Here is a 27,392-nt window from a genome sequence, read left to right as displayed (position 1 = left end):
CTGTCGTTTTTGATTGTTTTATTACTTTACAACACCACTGCAATATACTGATTTAAAATGTACGGTAATGCAATGATAATTTGTACTTACATAAACAAACACCTAGTATGAATGTAAAGTAAACAGTGTATGCATTTTGTTACACATTATTTATTGAACTGTAATGAATGGTTTAGTGAGTGATCGCTTGATTTATTTCCATATTTCCAACAAAATGCTAGCGCAGTGTAGGATGCCGGTCTGCCACCAAAGTCACTAAAAACCGTAGGCGCGAATTTGCCACGCCGGCGCGTTGAGCGGTTGTTATGGCCCTGCGCTTCCAATAGGTTGCACTGCTAGATGTAAACAGCGTCGCCACGGACCTCAATGTAATCTCCATTTTGAATGTTTTTATGCCAAGTTAGCGCCTATTTGCAGGTGGTGGCAGTAACTGGCGGAATCGAATAGTTTTATCGAGTTATTTTATTTGTGCGGTTTTGGGCGAAAATAGACTAATCGTCTTAGATTTTAGCCCGATATTTCTGCGCGGCGTCAACTTACAGATTCTTCAAACGACCTCGATTTGACACTCACTGAAGTGTTTCGTTTTGCTAGCTAACAGTTAGCAACAGAAACATTAAACAAAACAATGTGAAGCGATGCATCAAATCAGAACAGATACTTAAGGCCTGAAGGGTATGTATTACTCTTACAACGTTTGATTTAATGTTTACATGATATTACACATCGAAAAACGGAGCGCATTGTGTTGTTAATCTCATCTGACTTAAATTGCTGGCTGTTAGCTAGTGAGCTAGTTGCCTAACCGCTAGCTAGCTAACAGCAAACCAGCATTGCGTTGGCCATGACATACGGACATTATTGGTGTGTTGTTATTGCGACCATACACTTTTAAAATATGTGTTTTTATGCCGGTGTATGGCTTATACACGGTTAACGTTTTGCTTAAATGTCTGTACACGTCCCCAAGTGCAGTAACCACGGCTCCAAATATAGGCCGTTATACGTTAGTTTAGCTAATGTAACCCTAGACAGGACTAACATAATTTTACCACCAATTGACACGCCACCTTTGACTTCGTGAATTACGGATATATTGACAACTGCTATTATTTACTTTAGCAAAAGTAGAACATAACGTGTATTTTATTTTATTTTAATGACATGTAATGTCTATACTATAATGCATACATACTACTTCATTATTTCTTAAAAGAAAATACTGAAATAAAGTTCAACAGTAGAGTTCGTTTTAGCCAGTGGAGCGTGATATCAAACTTGGTAGAGATTCTGAGAGAGGATAAATGTCGTGAGTGCACATGCATAGGGAGCATATTATATTATTATCCTATAATACCTTTCTTCATTTAAGATCTTAAGTATGAGTGAGTAGTGTGTGTGTGTGTGTGTGTGTGTGTGTGTGTGTGTGTGTGTATGTATGTATGTATGTGTGTGTGTGTGTATATATAATCTTTACCAACTTTTGGTATCATCACATTAATATGTACCAGATCTAAAAAAAAAAAACAACATAAAATGTTGTTGAATGTTGCATATACTGATTGTTGTGGATTTTTACATGTGAGAAAAAAAAACAAAAAAACTTTTTTGTGGAAGTAAATGCACATGCTGTTTTAAGATCTAAAAGAAGAAAACAAAAAACTGACAGTGAAGACCCAAAAGCTACTAATAGGTGTTTGGCAAAATCACACATTTATTAAATCTGAATGTCAAAAAAATTAACATGGCATAAAATGCCATAAGTTTCATGGCTCGATATATTTTTCTTAATTATTTTTAAAAAAGTTTTTGAATGTTTATTTTTCTTTTTTTCACTACAGATTCAAGAGATGGATCAAGGAGGTGTGAGGAATGTCAAAAACAGAGATGAGTGTTTGATTCCCCTCGACTACGGCGACAGCTCAGTTGAGGGAGTTCTCCGCAGTGGCGCACACAGCACCATGTCCGTTGCCCCAACCTCTCTGGTTCCTCCGCCCAGCCCCTTAATGCAGCCTGTGTCAGGAGACCTTCCCAATGGAGTCAGCAATTCACCCTCTTCGGAGGAGCTCACTATCAATTTACCAACCTCCCTGGACCTCTATGTGGAGGATCCAGACATGAAAATGTTAGGGAAGGACCAAAGGGCTCAGCAGGCCTTCCAGCAGCAGTCGGTGGTGGGCCTCTACAGTATTGGGGACAGCCTCTCACGGCTGGAGGCCAGCATTGCAGATCTCAACAGCTCCTCCCCATCGGTGGACTCCCTTATCGGAGGGGTGGATCCAAGTCTTTTCCCTCTGAAAAACGAGGACTTCTCTCCCATGGATAAAGGGGACATTGATCTGGAACAGGATCCATTTGGGCCTATTGGGAAAGATGTGGATGCTAGCAACACCAAGCTCTTTGGTGACAACACCATGGACCTCCTGCAGGAGTTTGAGTTGGCTGCGTCGCCGTCCGATTTCTACGTGGGAGACGAGTTTCCCACCTTGTCTGAGGAATCCCTGCTGGGAGTCATCACTTCTGAAAGGGATACAAAGCCAGCAGTTTCCGTGAGCAACACCAATGGCACCAGTGCCACCAGTGGCACCACCGGCGTCAACGGCACCTCCAGCTCCAGTCCTTCTGGCCTCACTGCAACCAGCCCTTCCCCTGTGGTCAAGTTGGAGAAAGAACCCCTGATCCAGCTCTACACTCCAGGGATCATCAAACAGGAGAACCCCACTGGAAGGAGCTTCTGTCAGATGGCTGGTTCAGAGCTGTCGAGCCCGCTCAGTGCAGCGTCCATCTCCATCTGTGGCGTTAGCACCTCGAGCGGACAGACTTACCACTTTGGAGGCTCCACCTCCACTGCGGCCACCAACGGTCAGCAGAAAGATCAGAAGCCAATTTTCAATGTATACACACCACAGGCCGTCACGGGGGATGGCTGGGGGAGAGGATTTGGAAACGTCACCAGGATACAACAAGGGGCCACTGACAGCTTTAGTGGAAGCCAGAACTTCACAGCTGCCTATGGCAGGTAAGAAAAGGATCAAATTACATGCACAGACATTGTCCCTGTTTCAGTAATTAGGTGATATTGCAGAAGATGTTACAAAGGAAGGTTTTAATTTAAGAACAACAATGCCATCAACTTAGTGTTTGACAGCTGTTTTTAATTATATTTTAGTGGTGTATAAAAGGTTGGTTCATGCCCACTCAACAAGCTATAGACAGAAACAGGTCCGAACCAGTCATGCATGATGGCATCTGTGGTAAATGAGAGACAGAGAGAGAGGAGAAAAAACAATGCATTTCCTTTACACACACACAGGCCGGAAATGAGAGATGAACTGTCAGACGAAATAGGCCCTGATGCAAAGGCTGCCAGATATGTTTCCCATGTCAGCCTTTTAATGCTCCATGTTCACCACTCCGTTCCACCTCCCTGAGCTAAGAGCTCTTTGCCGCATGGCTGTGCTCTGTAGCAAGCCGCTGTTGGAGGTCAGTGAGGAGGACAGAACCAGGTAGTTCAGGCCTGGCTGTTGGTCCAGGCAATGCGACTGAGCTCTGTCGCTTATCTACAGAAGCATCACTTATCGTAGCTCAGTACTGTAAGAGAGTGTTACCTGCAAGCACGTGATTAGCAGACCCGAAATTCCCAGCAAAGGCACGACAATGATGTCTGGTACTACTAGACAAACAGGTTCCTCTTTGCATTGTTTTAAACTTTAGATTACTTTCATATTTTATGAAAGAAATATAATTCACATAACATAATGTAGGTGACAGTGGTTAGAAAAAAAAATACTGACTAATTAAATCTAATTTGTATAGGACTTCATATTAGCCAATGCTATGAAACTTCTCAGGTTCTAAGATAGGATTAATGTAATGAATATAAATGTATAGGTAAGGAAGCCATATCCTATAACACCTTTCTTCCTTTAGGATCTTGAGTGTGAGCCAGTAATTGTGATCTGACCACAAACAATAATATTGAAAAATATAATTTGTATTGTTTAAATATTATTATTTATATTGTTTTAGGTTATATTACTTTTATATTACATTTACATTTCCAAATATTGCAGGTAGCGTTTATTCTAGTGGCAACCTGCTGGCATAGAGTTTAGGAATGTTTAAAAAAAAAACAAAAAAAAACTGTGGCTTGTAGGGTGATTAAGAGTTATATAACCGCTCCGCAGATGCACGATTCAGCTTCAGAAAATCTCAGTTACTCAAATTCTTTTACAAAACCTCGACATTTTTATGCTCCTAACCAAATCTATCATCTTCTCCTAGGAATAAAAAATAGCTTGGAACACTAAATTCACTGTTTATCCTGTATACCGATGAAGTATTTGCAACAATGAAAGAGGAACAAGGAACTGTTTGTATTTCTGTGAGTGAACAGGCCATTTCTGACACACCCTCCAAGTAATGAAGCGGCTCTAATGCTGAAAATAAACATGAAAGCCACTCTATGAGGCTACAGACCAGGAAGGAGACCAGAACTTCTGTAACTCTGCCACTGTGGAAAGGAAGAGGAAAAAATCACGGACCATTGTGGTAGTAATGCCACACAGGTTATCGAAGGGTTAATATTGTCAGGTCCTGCGCTGCCCCCCTCCCAGCTGAATGCGGTGTGTAAATCTCACCGTGGTGCACTGACACAGACAACCGTGCGAAGTGCACGTGCACCATGCCCACATCCTGAGGGGCGTGTGACGCCCACTCGAAGTAGTGAAAGCTTTGGTGCACGACCCCTGGAGTGGGTAACTCTGGGCCCGTTCTGTTAGAATGTGAAATAAATAGTTTGTTGAGATGTGTCACTAGGACCTGGTGAGTTTTGCTGTATACCCACAGACTGCCCATCAGGGACATCTGTGGGGGACAGGATTCTTCAAGCATGCAGTATGGTGTTTTGTTAGAAGGCTTGTTTACATAGGGTATAATTAATTGCAGAAGGTAATATTGTGGTAATTATTAACAATACACTGTGCAGCATCAGTCAGAGGTCTAGTGCAGGTTATGTCACTGTTGCCTTAAAAGTGTATTTCATGGTCAGATCAGCCGGCCGGAGGAACAGGGGCAAACAGTCAGAACCAACAACAGATGGCGAGACAGAAGAGGGGGCTCGTCTGGCCGTTTTCACGTGTCCTCGGTTATCTGGTCTTTGTGGCCTGTAGGTTTTGTGTGGGAGTCAGGTTTTATTTCTGCTGGTGTATGTCACATCTGTGTGACATTTACTAGCACACCAGCCCGTAGCTAGGAGGATGTACCGTCTCTCACGCGCGCATGTTGTTTGCTCACGCAACTGTTGTGGTTGGTGCTGGGTTGTGGCTTGTCACGCAAAAGCAGCTCGCAATCGGACCGACTGGTTTCACAGGCCCCGTTTCTCGGCTGGACCTCGTCCCTCATCGGCTTCCGATTTTGCATGTAAACGTTTGTTTAGTCTTAGCTAGTCTGACGAGTTCCATCTAATACTTGTGTGACTCAAGATGGCCACGGCCCGCACTGCATCTCACAGATGTGTATAACTAACTTTTTTTTTCCTCTTTTTCCTGCTATCTCTGTCGTGTTTTTTTTTCTCCCCACCCCCCACCCCCCACGCTCTCCCGATCTTGCTTTTCTCCCTGGCAAGAACACACCCACGGATGTATTTTTAACACTGTCTAACAAGTTCCTGGCTAAAGAACTTTGGACTAGATAAAATATAGGTTGTCTGAGAAAAGAGAACTTTTTAGATAAAGGTTTCACAAATGCATGGCACGCACTGCAAGTGTGGGTGATGATTAGGGTGTTTTTTTCCATTCATTCATTCATTCTTTCACTCATTCATTTTGTAGAGTTTAGGAATATTGAACAACTCAGTACATTGTGCAAATTCTATATGCTATTACTACATACACTATCTGGCAATCTGACTATATTTTCATCGCAGTGATTGGCATATCTTGCAGATGTCTCGGTCTTAGTCAATAAAGTAACCATAACGTAAATTATATAGCTTATAGTTAAAATATTACATTTGTAATGGTTTATCCTTTGTCATGGATTGGACGTAATGAAAAAGTACGTCTATATTGACGTCTAACGGAAGCCATGTAGCAGAATGTGTCAAGGTTGAACTGAGCCATGTTTCTGTAAGCTTGTGTTTCAGGTGCTAGGAAGTTAAAATGGCCACGAATTCTCTTTAATTAGCATGAATGTTTTGTGCATACGTTATAATGACAACTTTTAACATTTTAATAGTTTGTTTTTTTTGTTGGTTTTTTTGTATTTGATGCAAGCTATGTTTTGTGTTCACAAGAGAATGACTGACTTAATTCTTAACAAATTTGTTACAGATTTGTTAAACACAGGCACATCTTTATAGTAAAATATTAAACATAACTTCAGCCTTTGTCCCTGCTTGTAGAATCTTAGAATATGTTTTTGTTTTGGGACAATTTCAGCTAAGTAGTGGTTTTTATATAAAACTAAATTAATAGTATTCTTTAATACAGGGATAATCGTGCATACCTCTTCAGGTTCAGTACAGTTTCCAATTCTGACATCAAGCTCTGTTTTGATTTTCATGTTTTATATGTTAAAAATCCCATTAAAACTACAAAGCTCTATCTTAATTCTACACTACACAGATTAATTTGACTCATGGACTGGGTTTTATTCCAAAAAACAAAGAACTGCAAAATAGCATGCCCTTTTGCCAAAAAAGTGATCTTATGAAATAGTATTGTTCAGCTATAAGCTATACAGAAACCTGAACTGTTTCATTTTAAATTGTATATAGCAGAATGGAATGAGTGGAAGTTCACTTTTTACGTTTCTAATCACTGTTTCAACTGGGACTGGGAAAAAATGCTTAATTTGCAGTTTTTGCAACATGGATTAAAATATGAATCGGGTGTGTATATTTTCCTTTTAGCAGTCAGTGGCTTCTGAGGTTTTGTGGAGCCTTACTCCCAGTCTTAGCAGGACAATCTAAACATAAACCACAGGTCACCACCCTCAGATTCCAGCCTTCGCGCTTCCCTTCTTGTTTTCCTTGCAGTTGCTTTCAACATTAATTTGCTACATTTTCTTTAGTACTTCCCTTTGGGAATACCTTGCCCCTTGGTTGTCAAGGATATCGACCCAGTGTCCACCCTAGCTATTAACGGGACCTTTGTCCCTTCTCGCCTCTGCTCTTCCTCCCTCCCTCCCTCGTCCCCTCTCTCGCTTTCTCCGGGTCGTAGTTGACTCATGTAGGAATCTTCCCCGTCAGCAGAAGTGGATAATAGACGCAGATCAGCTCAGCGTTGGACTTTAGTGGGAGGCCCATAGTTCTCCCGCTCCCACTGGCCTGACCTACTTTCCTGCCTGCTGCACAGCTGGGCGGTAGCGGCCAACTCAGTGAGAGAACAGCCCTTTTGGAATTGTCTTATCGTTGTGAATGCGCCTCTGCTCTTTTCCTCACTCTCTCCCCCTTTCTCTTCTCCCACTGCACCCACTCCCTTTGGGTGTGTGCTTGGGTGTGTGCGTGCGTGCGTGCGTGCGTGCGTGCGTGCATGCGTGTGTGCTTGTGCGTGTGCGTGTGCTTGTGCTTGCTGCACTGGCTTGGCCAAAACATCTTTTTGGCAGAATGTGAACCTGCCGTTCTGGCCAGTTCAAGGCCTAACACTATTCATAAAGGAAGCTTGGTGGAACAGTGTTTATTGTGGATGGAGTGACTGTTTATTCTGTATGGAGTGACTGAATGACCTGGTTGCTGTGTAAGGGTGACCTACATTTCTGCCTAAGTCTTTTCTGCCTAAGCGATGACTCATCTCTCACAAAATATTCACATCTCCGTGTACACCGTATATCAGTACAGCTAATACAGACTACAAAATGGCTATGTAATTTAAACGGACAGCGGAATTGGACTTTTACATCAGTAATATGACAGATCCAATGAAGTTTTGAAGTATGTTTCTGATATGCAGTGCAGTGAAATATCTGTGTGTGACTTAAAAGTCTTTACACAGACATCAGGCTAATTATCATCGCCATCGTGACGTCCCACTGTTGTGACTTGTCTGGAGTTTGCAAAGAATGCAATAAAAAGCATTATGATCAGTTTCCTTGGTCTGTTGTCAAGACTTTTACCACAGGGAAGAGCCATTTCCTTCTTTCTGCAGTGCTGAGCTTGCTGAGATGCATTAGAGCAGAAACTGACTATGAATATTACACCTTTGGGAGGGGGTTCAGCTTCTGAATGTTAAGATGAGTCCTCGAAGTCGCTAACCTTTCATGTTATCCTGCATCTGAAATTGATGTTATGAAACAAGTTAAAGTGGAAGTTTGGGGTTTTCTGCAGCAGGGTTCAGACAGACACTGATGCATTAAAGGAGAAGTGAACCTTTTTCACATTTGAGCCTAAACACACACAGAATAATTTCTAATCACCCTGGGTAGTTTTTTTGTCAGTAGGTACACTTTTAAGATTCGTATTTTTCTCAACTAATGCTTGTTTTGCAAACACAAATTGTAATCAGATGAATTTACAACTATAAGTATGCTAATTCGACATAAATTTTCTCAAACATAAGTTTTAAAGACAAAACTGTCAAATAAAAGCAAAACAAGGGTCTACTTTTCTTTGCATTGGTCATTGTATTCCTGTTGTGATTTTTCTCAGTTATCTTCTGTGTTTTGTAGTTTTTGGGGTGCAGGAGGCGGGATAGTTTTTGATTTTATTTTATTTTTACAAATTTGTGTCACCGGATCACACTGGAAGCCAACTTTGTTTTGGTCTCACTGTCATAGCAACATGAGGTCCATTGTTGTGGGCTGCATCGAGAGTATAAATCAATGTTCATTTCTACATGAGGCTACACATATTGAGCTAATAAGAAAAGCTAATAAGAAAAAAATAATTGAAGGTCTGCAGTGACCACTTCGAGGCAGCGGGGGGTGCCGTCTGAACCTAGAGTTGTACCTGCTGTTTTTCCATGCTCTGGGGCATGGCATTGAACAAAGCTACGGTCTTTGGACAAAGCTTAATTCTTGACTAATGTTATAAAGCTGTTTGGTAACTTTGGCTTTTTTCTGTTTAGCTTGTTGCAGTACTTCCAGCTGTCATTCTGGCAGAGGAATACATTTGTATGGTTCAAGCATGCAAAGGCAGTTAAAATAACTAAAATAAACGCTTTATCTTCCCCGAGAGCCTTCTCGCGAATACGAATGTTGAGAAAGCCGTTATGAGGAACATTTTTGTCTGCATCAGCCGAGGCATGCGTGTGTACAATGTGTGTAATATGGATGTTGCAATTGAGTTGAGTCCTATGGGAGAAGAGGTGTGGCTTTATTTTAAACTTGTGATTTTACTTATTTGAGAAAATAACATTAAAATGATCTCAGGTGCCCAGGCATTACCCTATTCGAGCTGAAATCAAATGTGAAAAGGGTGAACTTCGTCTTTAATGTGATCTTACTGCGCCTGGGCAGAGGTATACAATATGTAGAGACATGCAGTCCGATAAAACCGCAAACCAGTAGCAGTGTTATGAAATTGCTTCACCGGAGTTGGCTGTCCGTGTTCTTATGCTTTAGGCTATGCTGCCGTTTAACAGTAAGCCTGCCTACGCTTTCACCTGTCGGTTTCTCTTCAGTGTCACATACCATGGCGGTTTGCTGAAAACCTGGCACTCGGCTGCTTAATTTTTCACTGTGCATGCTTTAGGGACGACCCCTTCAAATGATGTGAACCATCAAACACTTGCCAGTTGTGTGGAAAAAAGGCAAGGCAGCAGGTGTTAGGGTGTTAGGGTGTTAGGGTGTTAGGGTGTTAGGGTGTTAGGGTGTGTGTGTGTGTGTGTGTGTGTGTGTGTGTGTGTGTGTGTGTGTGTGTGTGTGTGTGTGTGTGTGTGTGTGTGTGTGTGTGTGTGTGTGTGTGTGTGTGTGTGTGTGTGTGGCCCTAAATCCATAAGTTTGCACACTCTCCTCTACCACCAACATGCTGTTTGTCCTTCGTTTTTGGGCATAGAAAAGTGTCGTTTGGTTCCAGCTGAGTTGTTCTCGCTGCCATGAGTCACGCCTTGTTATATCGTTCACAGTGCTCGCAAATCCATTGGACTTGCATGATTCAGTTCCTCTGTGAAATTGGTAATTGGTCGAGATCTGATGATGGTGTGTGCCTGGTTGCACACAGACATGTTAAGACCATAGCATCTGCTTCTGGGTCATGTGATCAGACAGATGGTGCTATAAGAAGAGCTTAGGCTATATTTTAAATCACGCTGGTAGTCCAGTGAGTTCAAAATTAAGTGAATGTGCATTGCATAATTGCATCTCTGCTTCATTCATGGTGAACATTCCAAATAAAACTTAAAGCTGAACATAAACTAGAGTTTCTCAGAAGCCAAGGTCTGGGAACAGCACATTTCATTTTCTTTACAATATGGCAAATCTTTCTAAGCATTATAAATAAATAATTTAATCAATGTAGTAACAGAGATGACCAAAGAGAAAACTTACTAAAATTACTTCAAGAAATTAAATTAAATATAAACCTTAATATGAAATACAAATTATTTTACATTTATGACATTTGGCTGACACTTTTTTATCCAAAGTGACTTAATTATGACTGAACTTGAGTAATTGATGGTTAAGGTCTTTGATCACGGGCCCAACAGTGGCAACTTGGCAGTGGTGGGACTTGAACTGGGAACCTTATTAATCAAGTACCTTAACCACTGAGCCACCACTGCCCAGGCTTAGACCTGAGACCTCCAGTGGTGGTGGTGGAGGGGTAATGGAATGGACCTGCTTTCCTGCCTCGCAAGCCAAAGAATCCCAGGTTGTATCAGGAAATTGTATGGCAGAATCACGTGGCTTCTGTCTGGGATCTAAACCTCAAAGCAAGTTGGTTCATGCAGCAGGACACTGGTCTGCAACAAACCAGCAGCAAGGGAGTGGCTGGGGCCAGAAGAAATTCAATATGTTAAAATGGCCAAAATCACAAAAGTGCTGCAGTCCATAAAAAAACAAGCACTGTTCACTATAACAGTACTATTTGGACATGCATTTACAGCCTTGGTATTAGATAAATGGTTCCATTCACAGGCCTTGCTGGGATCAATGTTAACAGTAGGCAGTCACCAAATACACAGACTTTATTTGGAGGAAAATGAACACAGATTCGCCAGTCAGTGTCTGGTAGGCTGGTTTGTAAAGTGCTTTTTACAACAGATGTTTCAGCTGTTCAGAAATCTTGTTCTTTTGGGATCGCAATGTATCCTAATGGTGGACTTAAGTCGGTATCTGTGAAGTAAAATATGACCCTCGCAGTATCTATGATGGATAATATGACCCACGTAGTATCTATGATGGATAATATGACCATAGAATTGTAAAGCCTAAAGCAGGAAGTAGAACTATTTAAAAGCGTTTACCTTTAACGGCACAGTACATAATGCAGTTTCGTGGTGGGTAAAATATTTTACCTGGTAAATCTTGTCAGTTAAGCTGTCACCGTCAGATGGATCGAGAAGTTAATTCTGGACCCTGTGTTTATAACTTGTGAGTATTATTACACATCCAGCTCAGATGATTGTTGCAGTCCTATTTATAAACACCGGCTTCGGTAACATAATATCCCATCATAGCCTGCGCCGCAGTGCACTGGCACAGCAGAGATGGCTGTTACTGATGACAGTCAGTGAATAAAGCATCACTCTGCTCTCCAAACACCTCTCATCTGACTACTTTGAGTAGTGGGTCCTTAGTAAAGCTGAGCATCGAAATTCGGTTCCCCCAATGGCACAGCACTCACCGCGTCGCTGGCGCCAGCCAAAGTGCATCCGTGCTTGGTGCTTCAAAGCGTGCGTCAGATGTTTCAGGCTCCTTTGAAATGTTGGAGAAATTAAATATCCTTTTCTGCTGAATTATGTGTAGGCTTGGCGCCATAAGACAAACTACAACTCCAGAGGCAATGTAAACAAAATGTGAGAAATTGAGGAACAGGTAAGCTGGTAGAAGCAGATGATATTCCATACTAGACAATTAAAAAATACAGTGAGCTCCCATGCAAAAAGGTATTGAGTAGTGGTGTTTAACTCTGGTATTAAATCAAGGTACCAGTTTCACCAGTTCTCAACAATACCAAGCTCAATTTCGTAATTGGTTACCATCAAATTCTACTATAACCTGTCTTAAAATATACATATACCATGTAATGGAATATACTTCATATAGTGATATTGATCTGCCTGCATGTATATAAATGTCTTTATTGTTGTGGAAGTATTACCTGGCTTAGGTGTGTTCAGACTGGACCTAAGAACCTCTACATTATGTCCCGTTGTGACCTTTTGTGGTTCAAACATTTTTCTTAATCCAGAGTTATTAACACAGGTGTCTGACATCAGGAGGCGATGCTTCTCACCTTTAGGTAAGAAGACAATCTGATGAGGGACTTCTCTTGGTCCCAGTCTTGGTCCCAGTCTTCCTCAGTCATCGCACTTCAGAGGACTTAGTTTCGTCTTGTCCAACACTGTCCCGCTGGTCTCCCCATTGAACTCGTGTTGGGTAATGGCACGCACTCCAAAGGCCATCAGCAGTGCCAACTAGTGGGCTGGCTTGGCTGATGTCTGGATCAGGCCCAGGGGTGGTGAAGGAAAGCCATCCTGCACTTATGTAACTGCACATAAACAAGACATGAGAAAATAAGCAGATTATAGGACCCAGGAGCATGCCTTCTCCTGCTGGACAGCAGTTTTGCATAGGACAATGGCTCAGGCATATTTTGAGGAGGTTGTTGTTTGTTTGTTTTCCCTTTCTCTCCTAATTGTTCACTGATTTGTTTGGCTGTTTTGCCTATAGGCCACCCATTTGGTAGTGTGCTTACACATAGCAGCCTCTGTGTTGCTGTGTCTGTCTCCCTTCTCTATATCTCACTCTCACCGTGTCGCCCTCTTTATATCACTTGCTCTCGCTCTGTCTTTGTCTCTTCTCTCTGTCTGTGGGGGCGTTGCTGATATGGCTGCATGCTGTCAGAATGCTGCTACTGTGACAGTGGTAGCTCAGTGGTTAAAGGTACTTGACTTGTAATTGGAAGGTTGCTAGTTCAAGTCCCACTGCTGCCACTGTGGGGGCCCCTGAACAAGACCATTAACACTCAGTTACTCAAGTTGTATTCAGTCATAATTGTAAGTCACTTTAGATAAAAGCATCAGCTAAATGCCATAAAATGTAAATGTACTGTGGATGTGGGGCAGGGCACAACACACATGCAGCAGTTGGTAGATGCCCCCTGGTGGCCAAACTAATTTCTGATTTTTCTGTAAAGTCATATTCAGTAGAGTTGGGTGCTCCCTTCCTGTATAGACATCAGTCTGTCCCTGATTGGACAAACTCTAGAGATTCTCTGTTGGAAAACCAGCATACATCTAAATGGTAAAATGTCCAGTATTATAGCATTTGTTGTGCAATACATCTTAGCTGAAATAATGGAAGAGTAAGGAATGAGATGTCTGCCAGAGCTGTGTTTATCTCCTAGACCTTACTGAATAATTTATTTCGCAAATGGAATGCTCTAATGGTACAAAGGGAAAAAAGAAACAAACTGATTCATTTAAATAAATCATCATGATAACTTCTCTCGTGTGTGTGTGTGTGTGTGTGTGTGTGTGTGTGTGTGTGTGTGTGTGTGTGGCTCCACGGGCAGGCTGGAGTCCAGCGCCGCCTTGTCCACAGGCACAGGGAAACCCAGCGGCAGCACACACAAGATCTGCCTGGTGTGTTCAGACGAGGCCTCTGGCTGCCACTATGGAGTGCTAACCTGTGGCAGCTGCAAGGTCTTCTTCAAACGTGCGGTGGAAGGTAACACAACCGTCCCTCACAACATGCCACCATTCTCCTACCCTGCACCTCCTACCTTTGGGCTCAGTAGCCATTTTGTGCCCGATACTGATACTGTGGCCTTAGTTGCCCTTGAGATGTTCATCGTAACTTTTGCAAGAATGTGGATCAGTGTATGTTTGCTTTGGTGTGCTGTCTGAGGACAGTAAGACCCTGTTTCCTGTTATTGTTGCTTTCCCTTCATTTTCCTTGCACTGATGAAGGATGGCGTTCGAGACAGAACACAGATGGTAACTAAACTCCATAAAGGCTGCCTTTCCTCACTTCCTGCCGCTCTGCCCTGCCTCTCTCCTCCTCCTCCTCCTCATGTTAAGATGAGATTATGAGCATGGTGTGACAGCCTAGTGCATGTGTGTGTCGCGGCTGGTTCAACCTTTCATTAAACAACAGAACACAACACCCCTTTGCAGTGCATCACTAGCAGACAGCGATAGGAGCTGTTTTTAGGTTTTTGATCTAGATGTCTTAAAATATAAAAATTAATAACTAATTCTGCTTTAAAACGAAAACAGTTTTTAAACAATATTGAAGCATTTAAATTAAATTGTCTGTAACTCTTTATTCAATTTAAATTATATTGACTTACTTTGTGGTTGAAAGAAAAACACCAAAAAAGGTCAGAAATATTTAATTCAGTTTTCCTCGGTGCGTTCACGAACACAGATTAGGGCTAGTTATGGACTGAAAACAGCTGATGCACTGTTGACTGAACAGTGAAATCTGTGCTTGGGAATGTAGCCCCTGGTGCAGCTGTGTGCTCAGTCAGAGAATACGCTACCGCTTCTGCCCAGCGGTGTGGCTTTGACTGACAAATGCTTCACTGTGCTCTAATGTACCCACAACACGTGGAATTCAAGTATAAGGTAGAATAGAAAGCCCTCAGTTGGTGCATGGAATGCCATCTGGGGAGGAGGTTCTCAGACTGTGTCCTGGGGACACTAGGGGGATAACTGTACCTGCTGAAAATGGATATTATTCATGAAAGTGAGTGGTGAAACAAGGTGTTGTATATCAAAGGTTTATCGATACCAGCCCTTAAACCTAACATTGCCCAAGTGCGTGTATACAAACAAAATGTATTCTAAATGTCTTTGGTTCCATATTGAGTGCAAGTACAGTGCTCACACCAGTAACATGTCTGGTCCTGCCCTAGTGAGTGAGGTTGTACACTAGCTGTGTTACATTTCCAGCACAAAAAATATTGGCTAGTGCAGTTTTACCATAGTTTGGAGGCAGCGAGAAATATGACCAAGCAAAAGAAAAATTCAGCTGTACCCAGTATTATTAATGGCTGAGGCATAAACTGTAACGCAGAGTACTGAGTCAGCTATAGGGTAGTGCATATCCTAGACTGGGAGTATGTATTGTTTTGAATTTTCTTCTATGCAGAGGAAAGAGTCAGGAGAATCTGGAGATTGAGCTCGATATCTGTCTTCAACACAGGTTCAGATCTAGGGCTTCCCAGTCGTTTCCAGTTCCAGATCTAATGTGCAACTGTGGGGTGGCTCTTTATTCCTGATTACCAGAACTGTGCCCCCTCCCTAATGTCATACAGGCAAGAGAGATTCCCAGAGAAGGCACAGAGTAGCTGGTGGTGTTAAATAAAACTTCCTTGGAGTCACACAGAGCAGGAGAATCATAAGAGAAGGAGTTCTCTCGGGAAGCACACAAAACATCTGGTCTCGTAAATTCATCAAGTAAGTGCCTACCTTGCAGCAAAACCCTTTCAATTTCTACAGGAGCGCTAAACCAGGAAACACATTCTCTGCTTTTATGATGTAAAGAAAATACAGTAATACAGAAATACAAAGAAAGAATAAAAACAATTCCCAAAATAGTCCTCTGTGTGGAAGCCAGGCAAGCAAACGTGAAATCTAATATAATGTAAGATCAGTGTGGACAGGGATGCCGACATGTTGGGGCATGCCATGGAAAGAAAAGTACTAATAGTGGCAAGCCTGTTGACATAAAACAGTCAAATTCACCAACAGAAGCCAAAGCACCATCACAGAACGTTACGTGCAGCTATATGGGACATTAAAGCTCAGTTTTCCCAACACTGCAAATTTGGAACACAGGTTCTCAATGCACTTCATCAATATATTTAAAATGGAATGTTGTAATGATGGAATGTTTGTAATGCTGCGCCACGAAATCAAATAAATAAATGAATGAATTTGTTTATTCAGGTTAAAGCACTTGTAACCAGTTTGGATGCATTTGGTTCCATATTTGTGTAGCAAAACCAACAGCAGCAAGACAGTGTGTCTGACTTCACCTAGACAGGCTTGGCCTGTTTGGCCTGGGATTACAGACCACGTGTAATAGATCCTGTTAACTCTGAACAGTCTTGTAAGAATTGTGGGTCTGGGTTTGGGGGCTGACTCAGAGTTCTCCTCAGCAGACCGCTAAGTTTACTTCTCAGAGACATGTATGTAAATATAAAACCCTTTCCCTTTGGAGATGGCAAAAGTAAAATTCTGGAATCATCTGTGCTGTTTGCAGTGTGTGCTCCGATGTGTGTTCTGAGAGTTTGGTTTGTTGGTGATGGATGGTTTTTGGACTACTTTTTAGACTTGCCAGTAGTTCTGAGAGGAAGCATTTCAAACCACTTTTTTAAAAAGCCTGCAGAAATAAGACGTTCTTCTGATTTTGGGGTTGGGTTTTTTGGGGAGATTTCTTTTGGCTTCCTCTTTGACTGAGAAGTATCAGCCCCTTTTTCATGGGCAATGCTAAGCATATCATGTGCCTGCTTTTAATCAATATGGGAGGGCTCAATAGGCATGACATTGCATTTACCTTTCCCTTTACTGGACAGTAAAACCACATCCTTGTTGCCAACTCAACCTACAGCAGTGTTCAAGGACTGGATACTCCAGGTTTGCCGATGTACCTTCACCTAAGTGTCAGGTGACAGAGGTTCAGGTGGAGCAGGGTCAGGGCCAGGAACCAGAAATGGAGCCGGTTCAAGAGCCAGGGCAGGAGTCAGGTTGGAAGCTGTAATGGGGGCAGGGACAGGAGTAAGATCTGGGAATGGGATAGGAGGAAGAGATGAGACAGGTGTTGGGTGTGGGACAGGTAAAAGACCAGGGACCACTGGGGAAAGAGATCAGGACAGGGACAGGAATAGGAGAGTCCGTGAAGGCTAAAGGCAAGTCCAGGACACCAGAATGGTGGGATTTCACAGGATACCACTGTATGTGAAGGTGGCAAGTGTGTCCAGGAGGTCACAGAGAGGAGGGCCATTATAGGCAACAGGGAGATCCAAGAGACTGCAAAATTGCATGTCAAGTAAAGGGGCTATGGCATCCTTGAAGGGATCCGGCAGGTCCAGGAGCTCACGTATCAATGGGTGGTCTGTGGTAGCCACCTTCACTCCAGGTCTGTTTGCCTGTACCAACTACACACAGAACACCAGAGCTGTGCCTTCTTTTGGTGCAGGGTGTGGGGATGGCACCTGTTATGGAGTAGGGTTCAGTGGTGATTCCACATCAGCGTCATAGGACAGGACCTTCCACGATGGAGATGGGACGCAAGGTGGTGCCCTCAACATTGGAGGCAGGAAGCTTGACAACTGGGCCCTCATAAAGGCTGGGGGCAGAAACAAAGCAGAGAGACTGTTGGGAACCCCTGAGGCATGCAGTCTCCCCTAAATGGCCAGACAAGGACTGGCTGACCACAGGAGAGCTAAACCCAGAGGCAATTATTTGTTCCATTAAGGCAAGCAAACTTAACTCAAAGTTAATTCAATACTCACCATCTACAGAACAGTCCATGGTTGGGATGCCAATAGATTGAGAGACAAAACCAGAATACACAGTGAAACCAAAGATGAGGAAAAAACCAGAAGTCACGGAATACGAGAAGATTTACAGCCAGTGACTGATGAACTACAGCAGAGAGACACTGGGTATAAATACGTCGAATGATTAGGGGAAAACAAAACACAGGTGACCACAAGGAAGGGCAGAGATACACAAATCACAAAACTGAAACACAAATGAAAACAAAACCACATGGAGCTTAGGGTCATGGGAACTGCGACGCCCAAAGGAGGAGACCACGACAAACAGGACATTTTCCAGCATAGTTATGCTGAGACCTGAGACATATGGTTTGATACTGAGACATAATTTTCCCAGATATTTCTGTCAGTGACATATCTCCAGTGTCATTAATGCCTTTCCTTGGTTTCAGTCAGGCAAAAAAGACCTAAGAAGGAAACCTTGAACCCTTTCCAGGTCTTCATTCCCTTCCTTTCTGCTTTCCACCAGTACTTTTCCATTTCTGACAAGTGAGAGCTGCCGGTATCTCAGAGTTACTGATTAGTTGAACAGCCAGAAACTGCGCATTTTTCAGTCGATGCGATCTCCTTCTTCCTCCAGGTCCTCACACTTAGGAAACACAAGTGCACAAGTATGGTGCAACGGAGCAGTCTAGCACAAGCAGAACTGTAAAGTATAAATTCCTTTTTGTAGAGCAGTGAGTTTCCTGTACTGGTGCATCATGTGCAAAGTGTGCATCCATTTTGTGCAAAGTGGCCCAAAAATATCAAATGTAGCATTAGCTACTATAGCAATAAAATGTTAGCACAATCGAATTCTAGACAATTATTATATCATTGTAAACACAAATCATAAGTATTTACAAAAAGCTTTAAATCTCACGTTTCATAACTAGGAAATTACTAACGTGAAAAACAGGAGAGCAGATGTGTTCACCAAACTACTGCCAGCCACTACCTTTCACTTTCATGACCTACCAAACATGGGTGGAGTAGGGGACATTTTTACATCACAACATCAGCAGTTAATTATCAAATAACTGGAGTTTAGTCAACCGTGTTAGAACAAGGACAACACCGCCAGGTGGGTCAGTGGTCCCCCCCAGGACAAGGATTGAGAATCGTTCGAGAGTAGTCAGTAGCTATGGCTGAAGATACTAGTTTTGTTCTTTGAAAAATTAACCATTTTATTTCTGTTTGGCTTCTATTGCTACATGCTTTTTTGTGGCTTTGTTTCCTTTTTGTGTGGGGGGAATGTCTTTATACATCCAGTACAGCTGTGTTCTTTCTGAATAAGAATCCAGGTCTGTTTATTCATCACTATCGTTGTCTCTACCTTGAATCCTCACAGGGCAACATAATTACCTGTGCGCAGGAAGGAACGATTGCATCATCGATAAAATCCGCAGGAAGAACTGCCCCGCTTGCCGCTTCCGCAAGTGCCTCATGGCCGGCATGAACTTGGAAGGTATAAATGAAAGACGTTGCGAAGAGCCTTGTAGTGTATGTAAGAACTTTAGAAAGCAGGCCATATTATTTCAGAAAGATATGACTACTGACTTTAACAAATCCTCTCTGTATGTGTCTGTCTGCCCCAGCACGTAAGGCCAAGAAGCTGAACCGCTTAAAGGGTGTGCAGCAGTCGACCACGGCCGAGCTGGGCCCTGCCCCCGTGCCAGAAACGCGGGCACTGGTGCCCAAGGCTATGCCCCAGCTTGTGCCCACCATGCTGTCCCTTCTCAAAGCCATCGAGCCCGAGACCATTTACGCTGGCTACGACAGCACCCTGACCGACACCTCCACTCGCCTCATGACCACCCTGAACAGGCTGGGTGGGCGGCAGTTCGTCTCGGCAGTGAAGTGGGCTAAAGCTTTGCCAGGTCCTGAGTGCTTCCCTTTAGTCGTATTGCTAATGCCTTTAACAAAAGCAGCCGGTAAAGGCGTCGGTGGGAGGAGGACTGAAGTGGAGGCTTTAAGATGCTGGAGATAAGGAGTTGGCAAAAGTATGTTGGATTTGATCTTTTACTAATCACGCTATGTGCCTCAAGTCACTGGAATATACATCAGAAAAAAAAATATGGAAAAGTCAATATGCATGTAAAACTTTCAAAGGTGTGAGTGAGGCAAACTGATAAGTCAGGAGAGGTGCTGAGAAAGAGAGAGGGTGGGAGTTGCACACTGTTGACAGAGAGCTTTAATGTTATTGTGATTAGTACCAGTCTATGTTACAACACCTCTACCCTTGTCTTCTTTATTTATAAGGTGTCATAACAATGATTCACTTTAATTGTCTGTATTGTTGATGATATAAGGAGAGATTTGCCTTATATGAGTGGCTGGCAGACAGTGTGTTGTATGTTCATGTATACACCAGAACCTGCTAAATAAGAGAAACAGACCAAATGTGTTTATTGATTTTTACACTAGTTTATTCAAGATACTTCTCATAAAATTATAGATACAATTTTGAAATGTTGGGGGGTTTTTAACTCTCTTCCTATATTAAGATATTGTGATTAAAGGTAGCAGGTTTTGGTCTCCGTATGAAAAACTTGCATAATGTAAAATGACATTGAACTGACTTAAGGCTTAAGGTCTTCTGAGAACAAATCATGATGTATGAAATATCTCATTTCAGGTTAAATATGTTGCGCAGTATCAGGTTAAATGTATATAGTCCAGTCCTACTCTGAACGTGTTGGATTTTGGGGGGTGATTTTATAAATATTGAAAAATCGTTTTCAAAAACAATAGCTTGCTAGTTTTGCTTGACATTCAAGCTGATTAATCAAGTATTTGTTGATTGATTTATTGATTGATTATTGAAGAAGTCATTTGTTGCAGTTCTAGTCTCACTCTTGTTTGACATTCATTTGTAGCCTTTAGTGATGGTCATTAATACATGATATTGACCAGGAGGCATCTAAACTACTACTAACTTTATACGCAGGTTTCCGGAACCTTCACCTGGATGACCAGATGACCTTGCTGCAGTGTTCCTGGCTTTTCCTGATGTCTTTCAGTTTGGGATGGAGGTCCTACCAGCAGTGCAATGGCAACATGCTCTGTTTTGCCCCAGACCTGGTGATAAATGAGTATGTACCTTCACTCTCAGTGAAGCTCTGTGCTGTTGATAGAAGATGCAACAGAGGACTGAAATGTAGTGTGTGTGTGTGTGTGTGTGTGTGTGTGTGTGTGTGTGTGTGTGTGTGTGTGTGTGTGTGTGTGTGTGTGTGTGTGTGTGTGTATTTTTTATATATATATATATATATATATATATATATATATATATATATATATATATATATATAAAATTTATTTATTTATTTTTTATTGAGTGTGTGGGTGTGTGTGGGTGTATATATGTGCATATATATGTGTGTGTGCGTATATATGTATGTATGTATATATATATATATATATATATTTATTTATTTATTTATTTATTGTGTGTGTATGTATGTATATAATTATTATTTTTTTAATTATTTTTTTTTTTTGAGTGGGTGTGTGTCATTTTATATTAACACACACGTACATAAATAATATGTATATAGTGTGTTGTGGGTCTTCCTCTGATGACTGACTTCTGAACATGTATGTAGGGACAGGATGAAGCTGCCCTACATGGGTGACCAGTGTGCACAGATGCTCAAGATCTCCAACGAGTTTGTGAGGCTGCAGGTGTCCAATGAGGAGTACCTGTGCATGAAGGTGCTTCTGCTGCTCAGCACAGGTGAGAGCTCACACGTGCCCCCTGCTGTCTGTTGCGTAGAATACATGCACACTGCTGTGGTCGCAGACGGGCATAAGCGTTGGTTAGCTTTAGTGAGCATTTTCATATCTGCATAGGATTGAATGTAGGGATACAAAAAATAATGTTTGTTAATCATTATGGCAGTATTGCCCTCTGCTGTTTTGATATTACAGAAGAATGTAATATGCATATGAGCCCTCTTTAAAAACAATAATAATCACTTTTTATGTTGTGTGCTGTGAGCATCCTGACCAAGCCCACTTGAGTATTCTATTAGTGTTTTGAAGGATCACAACATTCACATGACCTATTAAATGTAAATAATTTTGGTCTCAATAATGCAATTTGTCCTTTACTAATGTTCCTTTAAGGATCCACCAGTAGCTATATATCACAATACAGTGAATTTTGTTTGTTTTGTTTTTTTTTTGTTTTTCCATATCATGCAGCCCTAATTTACTGTGTGCGTTTGTGTCCCTGTTCTTCATCCTCAGTGCCAAAGGATGGTCTGAAGAGCCAGGCTGTGTTCGATGAAATCAGGATGTCCTACATCAAAGAACTGGGAAAAGCCATTGTCCGGAGAGAGGAGAACTCCAGCCAGAACTGGCAAAGATTCTACCAGCTCACTAAGCTACTGGACTCCATGCATGATGTAAGATTCCAAGGTTTTTATCCTAGATGGAAAAAGTGTTTGGTTTTCCCAGAGCATGTGCTAAGATAAGAAACTATATTGTCACTACATTTGAGTACAACAAAATTTGGTGTGACATACTCTTCCAGAAAAAAAAACAGCAATATATATTTTGTTATATATTGGAAGATTTGATTGGAGAAAATTGAATAAATCAAGTGGCAAATATAATGTGATATTGGGCTTTTTAAAGGTAAAGAAACTGGTTTGCATTTCTAAGTTAGCATTTTAAGTACATGCTGTTATTCTTACATTGTTAGATGATCATTCAGTGTGTCAAACAATCACTCATGAAATGTTGTTAAATATGCACTTTACAGCAGTGTCCGCTACATGTACTCTTGTTAGCGCAGAAGTTTGTTACTATCCCATTGACCTGAAAACCAAGTTCTCACTTATAATTTTCCATTCCTTTTCCTGGAAAAGCCAGGAACTTGAACACAACTATTACAGTGACCAAGCTCTTGGTCATCCAAGCTAGCTGTGATAAACTATACAGTACAGGGATCTTAAGACTAGGTTGTAGGGTTCTAGTGCCCCAGGGCATTGGCCCTGCCAAGGCTGACCTTTCTGTGGGGAAATGTGCTTCACACATCAGCATGTACATGTGGGACTCTCGACATCTCTTTGACATCTTATCCTTCCTCGCGCCTCCTCTGCAGATGGTGGGAGGACTGTTGAACTTCTGCTTCTACACGTTCGTGAACAAGTCCTTGAGTGTGGAGTTCCCTGAGATGCTCGCTGAGATCATCAGCAACCAATTACCAAAATTTAAAGCCGGGAGTGTCAAACCTTTGCTCTTTCACCAGAAATGAGGAGGAAGAGAAGGAAAAAGAAACAGCCCTCGGGCTGGCAGCAGGACACCATGCCTTAAAACATTACATCACCCAGAATCCCTTGCCAACCACACAGAGGGCCGGTGAGACACAGGGAGGGATGGGGGGAGCGAGGTAGAGAGAGAGGGAGGGAGAGTTTGAAGCACAGTGAGAGAGTGAAGAGGGAGAGAGATTGATAGAAGAAGGGAGAGGGGCAGTGGGTGGGAAGAGTATGCAACTAACCCAGTATAAAACCATGGTGGGCAAGTGGTGATCTTAGACGGGTAAAAGAACGCAAAAAAGAGTTCCTGATATACAGCTATACAGTTATAGGATAAATAGCTATACAGTTGTAATTATATAACTATAATACTATCGTGGTTTTAAAAAAAACAAACAAAAAAAAGACTATAAATGTTGTCTCAGGTGTTTGATCCTCAAAAATTACAGTAAGGAAGAAAAATAAAGCTATTTCTCTGAGATTGTCATTTGTATAGTTTCCACACATCTGTTTAGTTTGGTTTTGTTTTTTAATCAAAGGCAACACAGCACTTACTGTTAAATATTCTCAATGTAGAGAACATTTTAGATTTTCTGAACTTTTAATTTTTGTCAGTCAAAAACAAAGAATTTTTCATCTGATATATCCGATGCACATCTTGTTTCAATAATATGTACAGTGAAATGGCTTTAGCGTTGGTTGAAGTTGGCTGGAAAATTGAATACTTTCACATTTAACATATCCTTACTATTTTAAAGCTCACATATTTTTTGCTAACTGCTAAAGGAATTGCACAGTTATAGCAAAAGGGAAACCCTGTGCCTTTTTTAAGTCTGGCCCATGTTAGCAGATCTCTGTAACAGTGTGCTGAGAGTTTTGCATCATCACGTTAGATATTGTATTTGATTGTATTTTTATACCCACTTGCACTGGCATTTTTTTTTCCTTTTTATCATGGCTCTGTTTAAGTTTTTGGCAGCTCCATGATGACATTGTGGGAACTAAAGCGTTCCTTATTGCCATGGTAATGAAAACAGGAGTGTGGTTTATAATCTGCAAAACTCAATGATGTATTAGATTATGACTAAAATGCAATTTGAGTACTTGCACTCCTATTGATTGCTTTAAAGAAATGTTACATAAAATTTAACGTTTGGATTAACCATGTTAATCTGAATTATGCAATGTGAGTCATAGTTCTTATCTAAGATCAGGTTGGTCTTTTGGGGGTTTTTTGTGTTTCGTTTTGGTGACCCTGGCTTATTGAAGTAAAAACCTTGACCCTTGTACCAGTGTTCCCCAGTTTTGGTCCTGGACTATCTGTGTACTGCACATTTTAGTGTTTTCCCTGTGAGGTAAAATGCACCTGTTACTAAAGCTGTTTACAATGAGCATGGACAACACTGAACTGTGCAGCACAGACACACCTGAGGGCCAAGATTGGGAAACACTGGATTACAGCCAAATAAAGTGGACACGGATTCCACCACTATCATCAGGCTAGTTCGAGTATCAATGCCAGTGGCCTAGTTTCCATAGAAGCAAAAAATGTCTATTATTGGAAAGAATTAAATAAAGTACAATCATATCTACACATTAGCTCTATGTACATGAATAAATTAATTATTTAAACTTTGCCATGACAACTCAGGCCACAGCCTAGATGAATTGGTGGTAACTCTTTAAGCCGAAGGCAGTTGCTCCTTATGCAGTACTATATGCCTCCGTGTCTGTTTCAGCTCATACTCTTCTGTTTAATCTGTGTAACCCTTTTGGTTTTTTTCAAGTGCTAACGACCTTCCCGTTCACTTCTCAAATAAACCGCACCAGTGAAAGCGTCATGCTAGCCTCACTACTCACTTCTCGGGGAATTTCTACAAGCCTCTTTTGATGTAACCTATTCTTTCTGTGCCAAAAGTGTAATCATTGTTAGAATCTGAAAACTGTGTTTGTCTTAACAGGTTGTCAAAAGTTATGAACAGATAATGGAGAAAAAAAGACATGGAATATTTTTCATTTCCCACTGTAAAAGCTTATTACATGTTTAATACATGAATAAAAAGAGCAGATTATATCTAGTCCCTCTCATTTTGGTGTTGACTAACCTGACACTATCGATCCTTTATGGATTTAACAGTACTTTTCTTAACAGTTTTTCACAACCACACTCCATAGTGTTCCCAGGTATTCTATGGGTTCTTTGGGACTTGGGGGACCTAGTCCTGATTTCAAGATGGATGGATGGATCAATAACTTGTAGGTGTACTGTGTATCTTGTAAAATCATTAATTAATTTTAGTGCATCCATCTACATTTTGTGCAGATAATGTGGCCTAAATTCCTGAACTATCATAATTGGGTTTTGGGATGCTGATTTATTCCCATAACAGTACAACTTTATTAATTATTGCAAAATCAAAATCTTTCTTTTTGCCAGTGTGTTCCATACAAGGCCTAAAGAGAGCAAGTACTTAAGTAAGAGCTATATAAATTTAGTAATTTTTACACTGGTAGAGCTCTGAGTTTTGTTGGGCATTTTTACAACTCCCGAAGGCCAGCAATCCCCCGGCAGGTTACAACCATTCAGCCTCTGCCTCCTGGTGAGTCATTTAAAATCTTTTGACTGTATATGAGCATAATGACTGTTATCACTATAAATGCCTTATTTGATGATGCTATTTGAGCGACAGCACTGTGTGAAAATCGTCAGACTGGACTGGAGTTTGAGGAACCAAGTGCAGTGTTACTAGAGATGCACAATAACAAAAAATCCCATATACACATCCAAGGGGGCGAAACGAAACAGGATAAATCCAAGATCAAAAGGTACGGAAACAAAGCAGAGGTAAAAACAAACAAAAGACACAAGACGGGCGAAGGAAACACTCGGAATAGCAAACCAATAAATGGGGGCAAGACTTTGGGGTCCTGGGTTGTGTGAGAAGGCCCGAAGAACAGAGCAGGTAGATCTCTGTTCCTATGGCAACTAGATAACCACGGGTGAGCATGCGAAGTTGTTCTGTGTTGCTTCATTAAACAAGCATTCCTGAGGGAAAGGTTCAAAACGTTAAACCTTAAAAATTATAACACCTAATGTAGCTAAAATATTAAATCAGTTCATCTCCGCCGCAATTATTGAAGTATGAAATTCAAAACTGGGTTCAAAATTACATGCGGCTCAATAGCATATCTCTTAGCCTATTACAAACGTTAAATGTCTCTCGTTTTAAAAACAAAATACGTAAATTATACACCATCAAAGTCTGAACAGACATCAGGCCATGTGCCTTATTTCAAAACTATCATTTGAAGCGTCCAAGCACACACCACAGAGCTCTGGTGTCTCAGAGGGGTTTAACACCGAACGCACCGCGGTACAGTCACTGTCCGGGATCGCCTCGCGGGAGTGACGGAGGAACACACAACCGCGCTTTCGCGAGCATCTGGGAAATTCGGATTCAACTCGCCAGATTACCAAAATCTTACCCGTTTGTACTGCATGAACTGCGGACATCATCTCCAAACCCTCCCAGATGGGACAGTGGGTGGAACGAGGGATGAAAAATGACCTGTGCAGTAATATTAAACATTGAATTATAGCCAGCTCAGTAAATAAATGAGGCTACTGATACCGGGGCGAGTGAGACCTACTGCGGGGGACATTGGGTAGTATGTCTTGATGTCAGATAAACAACTAATATTTTATTTACTAAGTAATAGGTTTCAGTTTGACATGCGTTTTTTTGGTAACAAAAGTATAAACCATATGTATGGCAATATGTGAATCCATAATGTAATTCTGTATTTCCATGTTGTGATATGTTCATTTGTTTCCTCTTAAGCCAAATGCGTGAACTTAATTGACGATACAACAATTGTCACTTTGTGAGGATCCTGTTGTGAAGATTAAACTGTGTGTGTCTTTTTATAGACGGATTCTAAATAATTGCTGTGAGCCCTGGAGTGGTCGTCATGGAAGCAGCACATTTTCTGTCTCTGAGTAAGGATGGTAACTTTATGGCTCGGTGAGTGCAGTATCTACAATAAGCATTTTACCACTGTAAAAATCTGTCATCATCACTGTAAACACTGTCATTTGGGTGCATTTACAGATAAAAGTTACTTTTTGGAGAACAAGGTGGAGAATCACTACAACACATACCAGTCCCAAACAAATGGCCAAAACTGGTATACCAGAATGAAGAACCGGAAACAAAAATGACTCAAGGACCCATGCTGGACATAGGGCTATTTTTTTATCTTTCCTGGACAGTTGGACCAAGCAGACAACCCGAGTCCAAGCTAACGGATGTTGCGTGTTTCAGTGTTGACTGCGTGTTTGAATGTTGACTGCGCTACTGCAAAAACTTCACTAACCCCATCCACACCAAACGTAGATCACTCACTAAATGTTACACTGATGGCTCATCTTACGCGAAGAGTGAAAGGGATGTGAACAGTGACTTGACTGA

General features: G+C 41.6%; 2 protein-coding genes across 4 annotated transcripts; both read left to right on the top strand.

Moving 5' to 3' along the window:
* Positions 1-355: 355 nt before the first annotated feature.
* Positions 356-24,998, top strand: nr3c1 (nuclear receptor subfamily 3, group C, member 1 (glucocorticoid receptor)). 3 transcript variants are annotated; one of them, XM_027007126.3, is made up of 10 exons: positions 357-675; positions 1,842-3,019; positions 13,679-13,833; positions 14,076-14,102; positions 19,008-19,124; positions 19,255-19,536; positions 20,607-20,751; positions 21,262-21,392; positions 21,908-22,065; positions 22,767-24,998. In XM_027007126.3, the coding sequence occupies exons 2-10, from the start codon at positions 1,851-1,853 to the stop codon at positions 22,917-22,919; spliced, it is 2,337 nt and encodes a 778-aa protein (XP_026862927.2). In that variant the 5' UTR covers positions 357-675; positions 1,842-1,850; the 3' UTR covers positions 22,920-24,998. The 3 variants fall into 3 exon arrangements, with proteins under 3 accessions (XP_081569133.1, XP_026862927.2, XP_026862928.2); XM_027007127.3 differs by lacking the exon at positions 14,076-14,102; XM_081713007.1 differs by lacking the exons at positions 14,076-14,102; positions 19,008-19,124; positions 19,255-19,536 and having other exon boundaries at positions 356-675.
* Positions 24,100-27,392, top strand: fgf1a (fibroblast growth factor 1a). Its single transcript, XM_035534383.2, is given in 6 exon segments — positions 24,100-24,106; positions 26,301-26,485; positions 26,866-26,929; positions 26,932-26,952; positions 27,027-27,132; positions 27,134-27,392. Coding segments are annotated over 6 exon segments (501 nt in total). The 3' UTR covers positions 27,252-27,392.

The sequence above is a fragment of the Electrophorus electricus genome, chromosome 4 (assembly GCF_041902795.1).
Source record: "Electrophorus electricus isolate QZ-2024a chromosome 4, ASM4190279v1, whole genome shotgun sequence".
In the NCBI taxonomy this organism is placed as follows: Eukaryota; Metazoa; Chordata; class Actinopteri; order Gymnotiformes; family Gymnotidae; genus Electrophorus; species Electrophorus electricus.
This window is presented reverse-complemented; position numbering and strand designations above follow the sequence as displayed.

Excerpts from the sequence above, each read along its gene's own strand:
- nr3c1 (XM_027007126.3), top strand. The coding sequence starts at position 1,851 with ATGGATCAAGGAGGTGTGAGGAATGTCAAAAACAGAGATGAGTGTTTG. Across the intron at positions 3,020-13,678 it reads TTCACAGCTGCCTATGGCAG|GCTGGAGTCCAGCGCCGCCT; the intron begins GTAAGAAAAGGA and ends CTCCACGGGCAG. Across the intron at positions 19,125-19,254 it reads GGCCGGCATGAACTTGGAAG|CACGTAAGGCCAAGAAGCTG; the intron begins GTATAAATGAAA and ends TGTCTGCCCCAG.